General features: G+C 42.5%; 2 protein-coding genes across 3 annotated transcripts in view; one reads left to right on the top strand and one right to left on the bottom strand.

Annotated features, from left to right (window-relative positions):
* haus3 (HAUS augmin-like complex, subunit 3) overlaps positions 1–9537 on the bottom strand; it is a 23306-nt gene extending 13769 nt beyond the window's left edge. Inside the window, exons 1-3 of the mRNA XM_048594132.1 lie at positions 9365–9537; positions 5673–6671; positions 5518–5552 (exon numbers count right to left, since the gene is read on the bottom strand). Coding sequence (XP_048450089.1) covers positions 5518–5552; positions 5673–6587 — 950 coding nt within the window. The 5' untranslated portion in view covers positions 6588–6671; positions 9365–9537. The remainder of the gene's footprint in view (positions 1–5517; positions 5553–5672; positions 6672–9364) is intronic.
* Positions 9538–9624: 87 nt separating this feature from the next.
* Positions 9625–17564, top strand: part of LOC109923244 (PRELI domain-containing protein 1, mitochondrial-like) — a 30058-nt gene continuing 22118 nt past the window's right edge. The window contains exon 1 of one of the 2 annotated variants that reach the window (XM_020523287.2): positions 9625–9834. The gene's annotated coding sequence lies outside the window, so the exon portion shown is untranslated. The remainder of the gene's footprint in view (positions 9835–17564) is intronic. The other variant, XM_048595309.1, reaches the window with a different exon arrangement.

Genomic DNA, 17564 nt, shown 5'->3' with positions numbered 1-17564 from the left:
TACACCTGCCCCCATTCCTCCTCCCTCACCCCCATCCCAGGCCCCAAAAAGACTTTCCACATCAAGCAGATGTTCACCTGCACATCTGCCAATGTGGTATACTGCATCCGCTGTACCCGGTGTGGCCTCCTCTACATCGGGGAAACCAAGCGGAGGCTCTGGGACCGCTTTGCAGAACACCTACGCTCGGTTCGCAATAAACAACTGCACCTCCCAGTCGCGAACCATTTCAACTCCCCCTCCCATTCCTCAGATGACATGTCCATCCTGGGCCTCCTGCATTGCCACACGATGCCACCCGACGGTTGCAGGAACAGCAACTCATATTCCGCTTGGGAACCCTGCAGCCCAATGGTATCAATGTGGATTTCACAAGCTTCAAAATCTCCCCTCCCCTACCGCATCCCAAAACCAGTCCAGCTCGTCCCCGCCTCCCTAACCTGTTCTTCCTCCCACCTATCCCCTCCTCCCACCTCAAGCCACACCCCTATCTCCTACCTACTAACCTCATCCCGCCCCCTTGACCTGTCCGTCCTCCCTGGACTGACCTATCCCCTCCCTAACTCCCCACCTACACTCACCTTTACTGGCTCCATCCCCGCCTCTTTGACCTGTCTGTCTCTCTCCACATCCTCTCCTCTATCCATCTTCTATCTGCCTCCCACTCTCTCCCTATTTATTTCAGAACCCCCTTCCCCTCCCCCTTTTCTGATGAAGGGTCTAGGCCCGAAATGTCAGCCTTTCTGCTCCTGTGATGCTGCTTGGCCTGTGTTCATAAGGCCCTGCACCTTGTTGTCACCTATAAGCCAATAGGCTTCAAAACAAGCAGCTCCTAGCCTGTCCTTATCCAATTGGATCTCCGTGGAATACTATAAATCAAACTCAACACTTGGGACTAGGGAAAAAATATAAGGGCAGAGAAAAAAAAAAGCAGAAATAGTTAATACATTTTCCTGGCTCCTACAAGCTCTGTATCGGCCACAGCTCAAAGCAGCTGCTTAGGCAAGAAGGCAGCGAGGCCCAAAGACTGCCTTCATTGTCAACAAGTTTACTAAGGCTCACCATCTCGATCTGAACAGGAAACATGGCTTACTGAAGGGGGATGTAAAACAAAGTCACACAAACTCGTGAAGCCACAGATGGAACATAAAAATCGAGAGTTGTAAGTATATTTGGTCAAAAAAGCTACTCTTCCCTGATATTGGGCAATTGTCTCTTGCTCTACTCCAATACTTACTTTTAAATCAACAGTGAAGACAGTGCTAAATTCAGCTTAGCAACCATCAACTTACAGTATCAAAATTGAGACTGTAACCTACCTCACAACAAGAACCACATGAACTGTCTTAATCACTCTCTCTCTGTGGTAAGGCTAGGTACCCTAATGACAACCACTACTTGGCAGATTGCTGATTTTGAACTAAACTAGGACTACGAGTTGCAGGAAAATTTCAGTTATCCAAATAGAACACAACTATTTAAATTGCTCTGCTGAAACGTTTCAAATACAATTTTTAAAAAAAAAGTCATCTTAGCTGTAACACCTCAAACTTTCCTCAAAGCATTCTTTAATGCATTTATTTATAACATCCTTGTAAAATTCCTTGCCCGAGTAGGGTGTTTTGTAGGAAGCTATGACATTGCCAGGGCAATGTTCCTCCTCAAACCACTAACTGCTGGGTGTGCATAATTCAGAAGGTCTCATTTTTATCATTCTGTTACAATTACACCAATGTCTATGCTGAGTGAAAAAGTATACTATTGCTGTTGTTTCAATGACTCACTCCATGTCAAAAAGGCGGAAATGCAGATATGAGGACAAACAGAAATAAACTCGAAGTGACAAATACAAAAGCTAAGTAAGGAGATAACAAACAGTGGCTGAATTCTATTCTTGTCAAATGTTTACAATAGATTCATTTAAGCAGCAGAGGGTGCTAACTCCAGAAAAACACTCTCTACATCTCAACAGAAGACTAAAGTTTACAAGTCCCTGTTCTTTTGTCGACAAGGATTGGAATCAAAAGAAAATGTTTTCATGCCAATTGCCAACCCCACCAGAACGAGACAGGTACTAAGAAAATAAATAAAGGACATGGGACCACAAAGCTAACTGCTGCAAAAGCCAAACTAGTTTACTGAAATTTTGTTTGGTTTTCCTATTCATTCAGGGGACATAGGTTTCATTGGCATTTACTGCCAATCTGTAATTACCAAGAAGTTGTTGGTGAGCTGCCTTCTTGAACTGCTGCAGTCCATTTGGCATAGCGATCAGAATTTGAGTTTGAGGATTCTGACCAAGCAAATATTGCCATTCCTTCAGTACATTTTCAACTCAGGAGGGGAGGTGTCTTGGAGGGCAACACAGAGAGTGATGTTTCCATGTACCAGCTACCTTGTCCATCTAGGTGATAATGGTCATGGGTTTAGAAACTACTGTCTAGGGAACGTTAGGTGAATTTCTGCAATGGATTTTGTGGATAGTGCACACTGATGCTACTGAGTGATGGTGATGTGAGCGTTTGGGGATTTGTTGCCCATCAACTGGATTGCTTTATCCTCTATGTGCCAAATTTCAAGTGTTGTTGGAGCTGCACTCATCCGAGCAAGTGGAGGGTATTCCATCACACTCCTGACTTCTGTCTTATAGATGGTGGACACACAGATGAATTACTTACCACAGTATTCCTAGCCTCCAACTTACTCTTGTATAAACAGTATCAGTGATATCCAACATCAATCATATTAGGAGACAAATAATACAAAAACATTGGGGCAAACAGGAATGAAAATAATTTAAAATAATTCAAAGAGTCTTCACGAAACTCAAGGAACTAAATCTGACAAATTAAAGAGCTTTTGTTTAAATCCTTTCATGGATGTGAGCATCACTGGCATCAACTTAAGGAAGTGATACAACACATTTGTGAATCACTGCAGTTCCTGTGATGTAGCTACACCATAGCAGTACTGATCCGAGACCTGATTTCATACATTCTAAGGTTTTAAATGAGATAGCTACAGAGAGGCGGAATATGCTGGTCATGATATTTCAAAGTTCCCTAGACTCGAGAACAACCCGAAGAGATTGGAAGTTGGCAATCTAAGACTGCTATTCGATGGTGTAATGGTATTATCACTGGACTGTTAGTCCAGAGACCGAGATAACATTCTGGGGACCTGGGTTCGAATCCTGCCATGACAGATGGTGGAATTTGAATTCAATTTTTTTTTAAATTTGGAATTAAGAATCTAATGGTGGCCATGAATCCATTGCCAATTGTCAGAAAAACCTATCTGGTTCACTAATGTCCTTTAGGGAAGGAAACTGTTCTCCTTCCCTGGTCTGGCCTACATGTGACTCCAGACCCACAATAACGTGGTTGACTCTGAACTGCCCTCTGGGCAATTAGGGATGGGCAATAAATGCTGCCTAGACAGCGGCACCCTCATCCCATGAACAAATAAACAAAAACAAAGGCAAATGGAAGCAGCAGGACAGGCCAGTTCTTAGTTCTTGCCTGTTGCTTTTTTTTTTAAAATTTCACTCACCAGCAACAGAGAGATGGGTAATAAATGCTAGTCCAGCAAACAACTTCCATAGTGAATTTGTTTTTAAATTAAAAGAACCTTGTCAAGATCCTTCAGCCTCTTTTACGTTTCAGTGAAATCACCTTTCATACACTCCAGAGAATATGGGTAGACACAAGAAAGCAGGAGTATTTGCAACACAAGGGTAATCCACGTAATGGGTCAATCAATTAGGACCAAGACAAGAAGAGGAATTCTTCAAAGAATCGCAAACCTTTAGAATTCCATATCCTGAATGCTTTGTACCAAAATATTAAAGGGTGAGGCATTGAGTTTTGGTCTCAGACAAAGGAATAAAACAGTGCAGGCAGGAAAATGGGGTTGAAAGTGAAGATCAACATGTTGAATAGCAAAGCAGTCTCCACGAACTACTCCAGCTCGATTAATGTTCAACAGAAAACTGAATACAAGTAACAGATGATCACATAAAAATAAACAAATACTAACATTTTGCATTATAAGTAAGGCACTGTAAGAATGCAATCACCAATTTGCAAGACACAGGTCAGAGTTTGGAGTGCAAAAAGGATAGAAGATAACAAGTATGTGTAAAGATAAAATCTCATGTTTACCTCAGATTTAAAGGGCTTCGCAAAAGAAACTGTCTCCCTGACATCCTCCCTATAATATTCAATTCAGGCAAACATACAACACCCCTGCTGTGGTCTAAACAATGATAGAGCAACATAAAAGTTATGGCACAGGTGGGGGCCATTCAGCTCATCATATTTACTAGAAGTTTTATAATTAAATCTTTATAATTTCCCACTTTTGTATTCCATTTCTCAATTAAAAAAACATACAGTATCCTTGACTTCATTAAGGGCCTTCTCAACTGGTCTTGTTACCTTTAAGAACGTGTACATACATCCACTCATACATACATACAAACAATCCTTCATCCCCTTTAAAATTGTACCAATTGGATTTGTCTCATTTAATCTACAAATCAAGTCACATTAAAACTTGTGTAATTTCAGCTGCCATTTCACGAGTTTGCATCTCCCATGGTTTGTTATTATTCACTTCAGCGCTTACTCCATTTCCAAGTTCCGTGTCATACCACAATACTAGCCTCTGTCAGTCACTACTGCTCACTTCTTTCCAGTCTGATAAAACAACCAACCATTCATTATTTTCTATCCTTAGCAACTTTAATATGCATGTTGCCTGTTCACTTACTTCCATGCACCTTATATTTGACTACTTCAAATATTTTTTGGTGAGGAAACAAAGCCAGACAGCCAATTAAACTTCTTTGCAATAGTACACAAATGTTGCAACAGTTTTGTTAAGTATTCGATCAAACATTTCACAAGATGGTAAAGGTGAGAAATCCCTTTAGAAACTAATTTCCAGAAAATCTTTCCCCAAAGTTCTTTCATGGGATGCAGGTTGTCATAGACTGGTCCAATAACTGTTGCTCATCCTCAGCTGTCCTTGAACTGAATGCCTCTGAAGTAGCCTAGCAAGCCAATCACATTTATGTCTGGAGTCACAGGTGGGTCAGACCATGTAAAGATGGGTAGATTTCCTTACCTAAAAAGGCCATTAATATTATAGGTGGGTTTTTATAATTACTGCTTTTATGGTCACCATTTCTGAAATGCTTTTGATTCTAAATTTTTTTTTTTTTTTTTTTACTAACAATGTAAATTCTACCAACTTCTGGTGTTGGGATTTGAACGATAGTATCCTAGAGCATGAGCCTAGGACTCCGAATTGCTTGACATTATGACTGTAGATCATCTCCCCCTTGTCCAATACAAGTCCAAATCCCAACATAGTTTTGTTTTTAAAAAAAATGCAGAGGGGAGAAGAAATTTGAAACTTAAACAATTTGAAATAATCATGAAGTTGCTAGATTATGTAAACCTCCAATTCATTCACTCATGCCATCTTCAAAAGGAAATCCACCATCCTTACTCTGCTCTAGATTTCATGATTCCAGTGGCAAATGCCTTAAAAGACAGCCAGTTACATTTTAAGTGAAACTGAGAAAGATTTGGGCAAATGTGGGCCTTCAAAATAAGAGAAGGGGCATAAAAATCACATTTTTTGATACTGAAAAACTAGCTTACCTTTCTGTTTCGCATCAAGGAGATTATTTGCTCCATATGCTGCAGTCTAGCCTTGGTGCTCTGTTCTTTTGCTTTTGCTAAAATTAACTGTCGCTGACCACTGTTGTATGCTGCTTGAATTCTAGCCATTTGTTGTCGGTAGTCTGTGCGTATCTCATTGCATTCTCCCTGTAAGGATTGAGAAGTTATGTCCACCAGCTGAAATTTTTCAATGTCGGAGCTCTCAACTAGTTCAGTTATGCCTTTAAAAAGCTGTTTCTTTGTATATTCAGTAAGAGCTGCTGTGCATTGCTCTTCCTGCTGCAGATAGTTATCCAGTGACAGTTGTGACAAAAATATGGTCTGTTGCCCAGGTCGCCTTTCTGACCCAGTGGTTGAATATATGGCAGTAAGCTGCTGAACTTCTTCAAATACCTTTGAGAGAGTAAAATTCAATTTAGCATTTTCAGCAACCAATTGTTCTTGGGTGTCTCTCAACAATTTGGTACATTCTTCCTCCTCGTCCTTTAATCTCATTGGCATATGATGTATTCCTGATGCCATCAATTGCTGCTTATTCCGTCGCTGGATTTTAAGATTGCGAATCAGCTGTAGCTCCTTAACCTCCTCTTCCAATTTCTCAACCGTCATTACTGGCAGGTTGCCATGTCTGGACTCTGCTCCCTTAGGACAGGTTGCCAAGACCTTATCCAAGTCTTTCTGGCTCAGGCGATGTTTTGGTCCAAGGCTTTTGAACTCAGTCAACTCTTCTTCAGTCAATACATTCTGTTCATTTATATTATGGCAAAACCATTCGATCAACTTCTTTTCATCTCCAATGTCAAACCACCAATCAAAATTCTCTCCATTCAGTTGACTGGCTTTATGATAAGCAATTCTCCTTAAAGTCTCTACAAATACTTTCCCACCACTCATAGTGGTTAGTGCATTACAATCTGTTCTGGGGTCTGAATGAATGGAGTTTTAAAATATCCAACGGCAAAGTGGTATGCTGTATGTCTGCATTAATCCCAAGCAGAAACAATACATTAACAAAAAAGCCAACATTTCTAAAATCAAAACAAAAAAAAGTGACAAGTGGTTAAAAAAAATGCACTCACTTTATTGACAATGTTTCCTTTAACAGGAAAAAACACGGATTTTCCTCAACACTTGAAATAACATTCCCTCAAACCAGACAGTGCATTCTCAGGATTTAGATTAGACTTAGTCTTTTTTTCATATTTGGATGAGGAAGTGGCACCAATACAAGAAATGGTATGGTTAAGAAATTCAAGGAAATGCAATAAAATTTAAACGAGACTTACAGCACATATATGTAAATATATGACATGTTGAATGACATTGATGAGCTGTAGGCACAGACTGCATCAAGATGTTGTGAGGATGAGATACCCAGGTGAAGAAAAGAATAACATTGAGTACTAAATATTCCAGAATACAGAATGCTCACAAAAGATAGGGAAGGAACAAGGTACTGCTGCATAAATTTATTAAAAATGACATTATGCTGGGGGAAAAAAGAGAATAAAGAAAGAGAGAGATATATCAAGGGCAGAATCTACTGTGGTTAAAACCAAGTACAGGAAAAATCCAACAGACCTGGCAGCAACTGTGTAGAGGCAAAGAAAGAGTTAACACTGAGTCCAAGACATCAGAAGAAACATTATTATCCTGAGTATTTTCTACCAATGATTCGGATGAGCAAGTTTGCAAGGACATTACCAAAAACTGCAAAATGTTATATCAATAATGGGGGTGTTAATTATCCTAACAGTCTTTGACAGTAATATAAAACAAAACTGAAATCAGAAACAAAAACAGAAATCACTGGACAAACTGAGCAGCTCTGACAGGAGACAACAAGGTGCAGAGCTGGATGAACACAGCAGGCCAAGCAGCATCATAGGAGCAAAAAGGCTGACGTTTCGGGCCTAGACCCTTCATCAGAAATGGGAGGGGAGGGGAAGGGGGTTTTGAAAAAAAAAGGGGGGGGGGTGGAGGCGGATAAAGATGGGTGGAGAGGAAACAGACAGGTCGAAGAGGCGGGGATGGAGCCAGTAAAGGTGAGTGTAGGTGGGGAGTTAGGGAGCTCTGACAGGATCTGTGGAGGGAAAGCAGAGTTAATGTTTCAACTCCAGTAACCCTTCCACAGAGGAGTCTTTGATAGTGAAAGGACAGAGGTGTTGGTGGTGGGGTGTAGGGTTATAAACAAGTATGTTCAGGAGAATATTCCTCATCAATGTTCCATTCCAACTAGGAAACAAACATTTCTGCCAATGTCATGAGAAAAAGGAAGCAATCAAAACACTAAAAGAGCTAAATAAACTGTTAAAACGATGAGGTTAGTCCTTAAAGTTAATAAGTGACTGGAACCAGATGAGATGTATCACTGGTTAATGAGGGATGAAAAGAGATGTCAATAGTCTTCCATGCTTACAAGACAAATGGAGAACTTAAATGCTCTGCATAGCCATTTCAGACAGGAAAACAGCTGAGTTAGTCAACAGGATCCAAGCTTTATAATTAGCATTAATGATAACAAATCCAAGGTGTTATAATGAATCTTTATAGGAACAATGATTGGTTTCAATTGGAGTAACATTCAGTTCTGAAACTGTCCCTTATGCAAGATATGAAGGCACTGCAGAGAACATTCACAAGACTGGCTTTAGAGATGACAAACTTCAGCAAGCATTGGGAACGGTCATTTGCTAGTACAAATTTGTTGCTGCAAAAAAAAAATCAAATGTTTTTTGTCTTGCACTCATCAGGACAAATTTAACGATTACCAAATCAAAGGGAAAAACCACATGAGGAGTGTTCTCTTTGGCTGGCAAGAGGATCAAACCAAAAAACCTGCAAAATGTACTTCTGGCAATTATAAAGATTTCTTAAAAAAGAACTCATTTACACAATGTGGGTTTTGCTGGCAAGTCAGTCTTTATTGCCAATCCCCAATTGCCCAGAGTTGATGTAGCAGTGTCCCAACATATGAGCCAGTAGATGCAGGTTCAAGTCCCACCCTCTCCAGAGGTGTGTAATAACATCTGTAAACAGTTCGATTAGAAACTGCGCCCAGAGTAAGGCTCAATTAAAGGACAGCAGATTTCCTTCCATGAAGGACATTAGTGAAACAGATAGTTCTTTTCCCGACAATCGACAGTGATTTTATGATCATTAAACTCAACTTTTTTTTAAAGAGTTTTTTGGGTCGTGGTAGGAAAAGACCAAAATGAGGTTTGTTGACGGAGACTTCCAAAACTGAGACGGTTTTGGGCGGAGTAAAACTGCTCCCGTTCTTGAACATGCCAACAGGGAAGTGGATTTAGGGCCACACAGTAGATCGGCAACTGTTCGACCGAAGAGCGGACTGGGCTGGAGGGGCCGAGTGGCCTCGGCCACCCGCACGTGACCTTCCGCAAAAAGGGCGGGAAATCAGACTGGGCAGGAGCTCGAGCACGGCAAATGTGAAGCAATTCAAGCAGGAGGGGGCTGTCTCACATATACATAATATATACTTCTTTTTACACTTACACACACACACACACACACACACACAGAGAGAGAGAGAGAGAGAGACACCAGGAATGTGGTCCCTCCATAGTCCGAGACCGCAGCTGGTAGGCCTCAGGCTTCACTGAGGTAAACGAAAGAGAGCGAGCAGGGGTACACCCCAGCCCAATTCTCACCTCTCACTATCAGTACGTTGTCGAGATACTATCCTAAAGCGTGATCCACCTCATCCGCGCCTGATCGGAAATTGTTATTGTTATTACTCTCCGTATAAACAACTCAAATTTTCCCGCCGCTCCTCATCCATCCACCGGATTCCGTTAGCGCGCCTGCGCATTTCTGTTTGGCCAGGCACCGACGAGTTCACCGGAGGGACAAGAGGTTACAACTTCGCTTCCCACCGCTGGGAGGACCGAGGTCACAGCGCGACCAGCGGGCGGGAGGTCGCATTCTAAGGACTGGCCTCCCTGCGCTGGAGGGAGATGGGAAACGAAGTGTGCCGCGGCGGGTAATGGGCGGCGAGGAGTAACGGCACATGGGGGGGAGAGGAAACGCCGCTTCGAAGGGTCCAGAAGAGTTTGGAGGGGAAGGGAAGAGAGCTGGAGGTGATCGCGGTGCTGGCAGGCCGAGCCTGGCCATGGTTAAGGTAAGTGTGTCAGTGTCAGGGAAAGGCCTGCTTCAAAGGGCAGGAGGTCACACTGACTCTGCTTTCAATGAGAAGGCTCCTTCCTCAAGGAAGACCAAAAATGTCACCTTCTCACTCAGACTGAGCCATCACAGTATTAAAAAAAACACTTAGATGATCGCTTAAAGCGCCAGAGCATACAAGGCCCCTGTGGCGCAGTGGTAGCATCCCTACCTCTGAACCAGGAGGGCCAGGCTCGAGTCCAGACGTGTGTAGCAGCATCAGTGAGTAGAAACTATCCACATGGTTTGGACTGTTCCAACTGTCAAGGGTTGTGGGTGAGAGCCTTTATGGTGCAGTGGTAGTATCCCTACCTCTGGGCCAGAATACCTGTATTCAAGGCCCACCTGCCCCAGTGTTGTGTCACAACATAAACCAAAGAGCTGCGGATGCTGGATGTCTAAACATAAATTGCTGGAGAAATTCAACAGGTCTGACCGCACCATGGAGTGAAAATAGACTTAACATTTTGAGTCCTGTCGCCCTTCAGTACAAACAAATGTTAACTTTGTTTTCTCCCCTCAGGTACTGCCAGACCTCCTGGGTTTCTATAGCAATTTCTGTTTTTCTGTGTCATAACATGTCTGAATGGATTGAAAGTAGTATCTACAAGTTCTGGAAAGTAGGACTAGAGTAGATAGGTGCTTGATCACTGGACCAAACATAGCGGACCAAAGAGCCGCTGTAAAACTATGGCTCTACTAATGATTGGCATTAGAGCAGGTGCAGAAAAAATTTGTTAAGGGATTTCTAGCGATGAGGAGCTTCACTTTTCTTTGATTGAAGAAGCTGGGGTGGTTTTCCTTAGAGAAGGGGAGATTTGACTTGAAGTATCCAGAGCCCACAATGGGCCTGGCATTGGCACAATAGGTATGGGAAAAAAATTGTTCCCATGTATGGAGGGATGGAGAACATAAGGACTCGATTTTAAAGAAATTGGCAAACAAAACAAGGGCGAGATAATGAAAGAAAAATCTAAAAAAAGACATAGGGGCAATTTATTTACACAGTGGGTCATGTGTGGAATGAACTTCCAAAGGAAGTGATGGATGTGGGTACAATGTTTAAAAGACATTTGGATAAGTACGCAAATAAGAAATGTTTGGAGGGCTAAGGGCCAAATGCAGGCAGATGAAAGTAGTTTTGTTTAGGATTACGGACAGCATGGACTGGTTGGCCGAAAGGGTCTGTTTCTGTGCTGTATGACTCTGTGACTTTAAGTTTTCGTGCAGTGAAGGGTTAGGATCTGCAACGCAGTGCCTGAGTGTGGTTGAGGCATGTTCATTCAAGGCACTTCAGAGGGAGTTAGATTACTATCTGCAAAAGAAGAATGTGCGGGATTACAAGGAGATAAACTGGGGGAGTGGCACTCGTTAAATTGCTCATTCAGAGAGCCAGTGCAGACGAATCGGTCTTCACATCATGGGTGCGCTCCATCATGTGGAGCTCTATAACACTATGAATGGGACAGACTTAAAGCAGACCTAACAGCTAAAGACTGGGCATCCATGAAGCACAGTGGGCCATCAGCAGCTGCAGAATTAAACTCAAACACAAACTGCAGCCTCATAGCCCAGAATGACCCCCTAGCCACAGTTACTATCAAGCCAAGGGATCAACCCCTGGCTCAAAGAAGAGTGCAGGAGGACATGCCAAGAGCAGCACCCAGTGTACCTGAAAGTGAAGTGTCAACCTGGTGAAGCTACAAAACAAGGATTACTTGTGTGCCAAACAGTATCAGCAGCATAAAAGCTAAGCTTTTCCACAATGAACATACCAGACCTAAGTTCTGCAGTTCTATCACATCTAGTTGTGCATGGTGGTGGTCAATTAAACAACTCACTGGAGGAGGAGGAGGCAGCTGCACAAATATCCCTTTCTTCAATGATAGAGGGACCCAACACATCAGTGCAAAAGATAAGCGATCTTCAGCCAGAAGTGTGGAGTGGATGATCTATCTCTGCCTCTTCCAGTGGTCCCTAGAATTACAGATGCCAATCTTCAGACAATTTTGATCCCCTCCATATGATTCAAGAAGTAGTTGAAGACTCTGGACACTGCAAAGTCTAAAGGTTCTGACAATAGAATTGAAGACGTGCACTCCAGAAATTGCCACCTCCCTACCCAAGCTGTTCCAGTGCAGCTGCAACACTGGCATCAACCCGATGTGGAAGTTTGGCTAGATGTGTCCTATGCACAAAAAGCAGGACAAATCCAAACCAGCTTATTACCATCCCACCATTCTACTCTTGATCATCATTAAAGTGACAGAAGGTGTTATCAACAGTGCTATCAAGCAGCAATAACCTGCTCATTGATGCCCAGTTTGATTTCCTCCTGGGCCACTCAGCTCCTGACCTCATTCCTGCCTCGGTTCAAACATGGAAAAAAGAGCAGAATTCCAAAGATCAGGTGAGAGACTGGGAAGTAGAGTCCTTCATAGTAACATCAGCTGGTGCAGAAAGTGACCTCACGCAGCTGGTGTCTCTCTACATCGCAAACTAGCCGGCTGGGCTAGAGTTACATGTCGGCAATTCATAATTGTTTATCTCTAGCTAGAATCTATGTATTTGTAATAAAAAGTAACCCTTGTGAAGTACAGTAACCTAGTCCATGCATCCTATCCACTGAAGTCTAAAGAACAGCTAAGTTGGGGACTTCTACATACTTTTTAAAATGTGTAACTTTTGAGACTACATGAGAAATAGCAGGGCTTGATTCCCAGCGTGTCAGCCCAATGAGTGGTGACATGGTATTGTCTCTGGGACATCAGTGAGATAAATATTTTGCATCTTAAACAATAACTCAAACCACAGGATAGAAAGCAGTGCTGACAGTAATATCCTACACATGATGGTTTGGTTGAAGGCTTTCCTAGAAATTATTCAAAACCCCAAAGTTGATGCAATTCCCGTAACAAGTGACGTCAATCTACAAGCTATGTTGAGTCACTTCCTGAGCTTCAGCTTACATTTCTTGAACTATATTACTCACTGTGGTTAGTGGCCCAAGCTAGCAAGTCCAATTGGCTACTGAAAGCTGTTTGATAATGAAGCAGTAGAGATAATTAACGTTCAAACTATTTGATATATAATTTAGAAAATTTTCTGGAAGAGGGATTGGTTCATGTTGTCCATATTTGATGCCCAGCACTAGGAAGGAGCACTCCTAGATGGGACAGTTTATGAAAAAGTAAAGTTCTGTGGCAGTGAGCACAGAATCCAGGCTGACATGTCAGTGGAAGACTGAGGGAGTACTGCATAGTCAGAATGAGACATCAAACTAAAGGTCCCTCTGCCCTCTCAGATGGACATAAAAGAATTAATGACAAAATATATAAAGAGCTATCCTGGCTGATATTTATCCCACAATCAATAACATTTTTAAAAATAATAATAACTTGGGCAATATATCTAAGATATTTTTGGGAGCTTGCTATGCATAACCTACATTACAACAGTTACTAAACTTCATAAATAAAGCATTGGATGTAAAGTGTTGTAAGGCATCCTAAGGCTGTGAAACTAAACTGTTTGCAGCATCGGTGTTATATTTGACCCAGAGACGAGTTCCAACCATATATCCCTGCCAACACCAGTGTCACCTATCTCTCCCATGTACAGTTATCCATCTCCACCCTGTCTCAGCCTTCAGTCATGCCCTTGTTTCCTTTACCATTTGAGCTTTCAACATACCTGTGGTCAGCCACCCACCACTGACTCTCTCTAAATATGATGTTATCGAAAACTCCCTGCCCATGACCTCACTCTGAGTCCCATTTCCCTTTCACCTCTGTGCTCCTAGATCTGCTTTGGCTCCTGATTAAACATTGCCCCAATTCTAAAATTCTTATCCTTGTTAAAAATCCACCATGGCCTGACTCCCTCCCTATCTCTACCATGTCCTCCAACCCTACAGGATATTTGGGAGTTTACTATGAATTTAATTGAACTCCAGTGTGCTCACCTGTTAAGGATTCATGGGTAGTACTTGTTCAGTTGAGTCATGCAGAGCAAGAAGGCTCTTAGTATAATCCTAATCTGGCAGTGTTGCCAGTTTTATGCAGAAGCTGTGCTGCAGATGCAAAAATTTCCAGAATGCCCTTGTCTGAACATGATCTAGAAGTGTGTGTGTAGACAGAGTTGAGCCTTATGTTATTAAGTATAAACAGGAATGAGGAAGAGCAGTTCAGCCTGTCAAGCTGGCTGGGTGTGCAGCGAGACGATTCCATCTTTATTCTGGCCTTGTCACTAAAGAATGGTTATCTGTGCACATCTCAGGATATCACAACTAAGTCTGAATTTGTCGTGCTTAATGACTATAACTTCTGGTTTAAAATAGTGATTCCACTGCTGATATTGCAAGACAGCACAAAAAGTGGCACTGCATCTGCCCAGTGACACACTTGAGCTTTTTGGTGCCATTTTCCTACTCCACACCCATTTTTCCCAGTCTTTTCTGTTTTATCACAGAGTTTCTTCATGTATTAAACTCGCTCTCGCTCTCTCTCTCTTCCCCCCACCCACCCACCTATGCGCACACACATATATATGTACATATCAGTTAAACAGTGAGCTTCATTCTGTTGCCTGTGTTGCTAGACTCTTTTTACGCTTGCCTTATTTTACACAATTGCCCAAGGCCAGTTGAAATCTGAAGAGGCAAAAGGGAAGAAACCATACATGCAGCAGGAAGTCTCACAAGGAAATTAGATGTTTACAAGTCTTAAGGCCATAAGACGTAGGAGCAGAACTAGGCCATTCAGCCCTTTGAGACTGCTCTGCCATTCAATGAAATTATGTCTGAGCAGAAAATCCTCAAATCCACTTTCACTTAACAAATATATGACTTTCTGTTTCGAGTTTTACTATGTAAATGTTTGCCATTTCATTCCTATTAACACAAAAGCTCCATCTAGAACCCGCCTACACAGCCCATTCTCTCATTGATCCACATCTCTGAATCTCTATCTATAGGGCATTTATTACTAACCCATATGGTTTGATTGGATTTGTGTGAAGTGATAAATCATGCTCTGAAGGTTGATAGTTCGAAAGTTCTGTCATTAGCAAAACTGATACAATGGGGAAAGAAGAGCTGAATTCCAGAGAAGAGGTGAGAGTGACAGCCCTTAACATTAAGGCTGCATTTGACCGAGTGTGGCGTCAAGGAGCCCTAGGAAAACTGGAATCAATGGGTATCAGGAGACAAACTGTCTGGTGGTTGGAGTCATGCATGACACATAGGAAGATGATCGTGGTTGTTGGAGGTCAATCATCTCAGCTCCAGGACATCTCTGCAGAAGTTCCTCCTGGTAGTGTCCTCAGTCCAACCATCTTTAGCTGCTTTATCAATGAACTTCCCTCCATCATAAGGTCAGTAGTGGGGATATTCGCCGATGATTACACAATGTTCAGCACCATTCGTGACTCCTCAGATACTGAAGCAGTCCATGTTCAAATGCAACAAGATCTGGACAATATCCAGGATTGGGCTGACAAGTGGCAAGTGACATTTGTACCACACAAATGCCAGGCTATGACCATCACCAATAAGAGACAATCTAACCACCACCCCTTGACATTTACCATCACTGAATCCCCCACTGTCAATGTCTTGGGGGTTATCATTGATCAGAAACTCAACTGGGCTCACCACAAACACAGTGGCTACAAGAGCAGGCCAAAAGCTAGGAATATTGCAGCGAATAACTTACCTCCTGACTCCTCAAAGCCTGTCCACCATCTACAAGGCACAAGTCAGGAGTTTGATGGAATATTCCCCACTTGCCTGGATGGGTGCAGCCCCAACAACACTCGAGAAGCTTGACACCATCCAGGACAAAGCAGCCCATTTGATTGGCACTACACCCACAAGCATCCACTCCCTCTACCACCGACGGTCAGTAACAGCAGTGTGTACTATCTACAAGATTTACTGCAGAAATTCACCAAAGATCCTCAGAAAGCACCTTCCAAGCCCACAACCACTTCCATCTAGAAGGATAAGGGTAGCAGACGTATGGGAATACCACCACCTTCGATTTCCCCTCCAATCCACTCACCATCCTGACTTGGAAATATATCGCCATTCCTTTACTGTTGCTGTGTCAAAATCATGGAATTCCCTCCCTAATAGCATTGTGGGACTGCAGCGGTTCAAGAAGGCAGCTCACCACCACCTTCTCAAGGGCAACTAGGGATGGGCAATAAATGCTGGCCAGCCAGCGGTGCCCACATCCTACAAATTCTTTATTCATTCACGGGATGAGAGCGTCGCTGGCTCGGCAGCATTTATTGTCCATCCCTAATTGCCCACAGGGCAGTTCAGAGTCAACCACATTGCTGGGGGTCTGGAGTCACATGTAGGCCAGATCAGGTAAGAATGGCAGTTTCCTTCCATAAAGGATGTTAGTGAACCAGATGGGTTTTTCTGACAATCGACAATGGATTCACGCTCATCGTTAGATTGTTAATTCCAGATGTTTATGACTTCAAGTTCCACCATCTGCTGTGGCAGGATTCGAGCCCAGCTCCCCAGAACATTATCTGGGTCTCTGGATTAACAGTGCAGCGATAATACTACTAGGCCATCACCTCCCCTGGAATGAAAATAAAAATTGTGGTTATCCTTTGTATGGATTTGTCATCATTAGCAAATTTGAAAAATTATTTGACAAATGTTGATGAATCGGGCAAATTCAATACAATCACACTCTTTCTCCCAAAAGCACTAACCAGTATTTTTTGTTTACCTCTTCTGTTGCTGAGAGAGATTTTCAACATAGTTGGCTAATTTGTCGTTTATTCTATGAGCCTTAAAAATCTCACCAGTGGAGCTTTATCCAATGCCTTCTGAAAATCCAAGTAAATGTTGTTCAGTGGATAACGTTTCATCCAAATATCTAACTTACTTCCCAAATGTATTTCCATGGCTGCATTGTTTGCTTGCTTGCCTGTGCTATGGAGCGAAATGCTCGAGCTATAGGCAGCCCCTAATCCAGCAACCTGGAGCTCAAAGTCCTGGTAATTCAATTCTGTCTACTTCCTCATTCCTTACTATGCTTTATGACCCTGGGAACTTGGAAAATTCCTCCTTTTAACAAAGTTTTCCTCAAGTCATGCACCACCCAATTTGGAACTGTATCACCATTCCTTCACTGTTGCTTGTTCAAAGTCCAGGACCTCCCTTCCTGACAGCATTATGGATGTATCTTCACCACGTGGACTGCACCAGTTCAAAAACACGGCTCACCACCATCTTCTCCAGGGCAAGTAAGGATGGACAATAAATGCTGACCCAGCCAGTGACACCCATATCACATAAACAAACAAACAAACAAACAATCCCAAATTGATTTACAGACATGTTATCAGACAAAAGTTGTTGCTAAACCAAAGAAACAGATATTAAGACAAGCATTTGGTCAAAAGGATAGATTTGAAGGAGCATTTCAGAGGATAAGTGATAAAGAAGTGGGTGTTTGGTCATGATCTTTAAAAGTTCAGGCCCTAGTAGGCTGAAGGCCTGGCCGCCAATGGTAAGGTGAGTCGTGCAGCATGCTTAAGAGGTTAGCAAGGGAAGTCCCAGAGTTTCTCTGTACGATATAGTGGAAGTTTCAAACAGGGAGGTGGGAGACTGTGGATGAATACAAATGAATGGGAACTCCAGACTCCTCGAAGCTCTATAGC

Source organism: Rhincodon typus, chromosome 3, assembly GCF_021869965.1.
Source record: "Rhincodon typus isolate 14 chromosome 3, sRhiTyp1.1, whole genome shotgun sequence".
Lineage (NCBI taxonomy): Eukaryota > Metazoa > Chordata > Chondrichthyes > Orectolobiformes > Rhincodontidae > Rhincodon > Rhincodon typus.
This window is presented reverse-complemented; position numbering and strand designations above follow the sequence as displayed.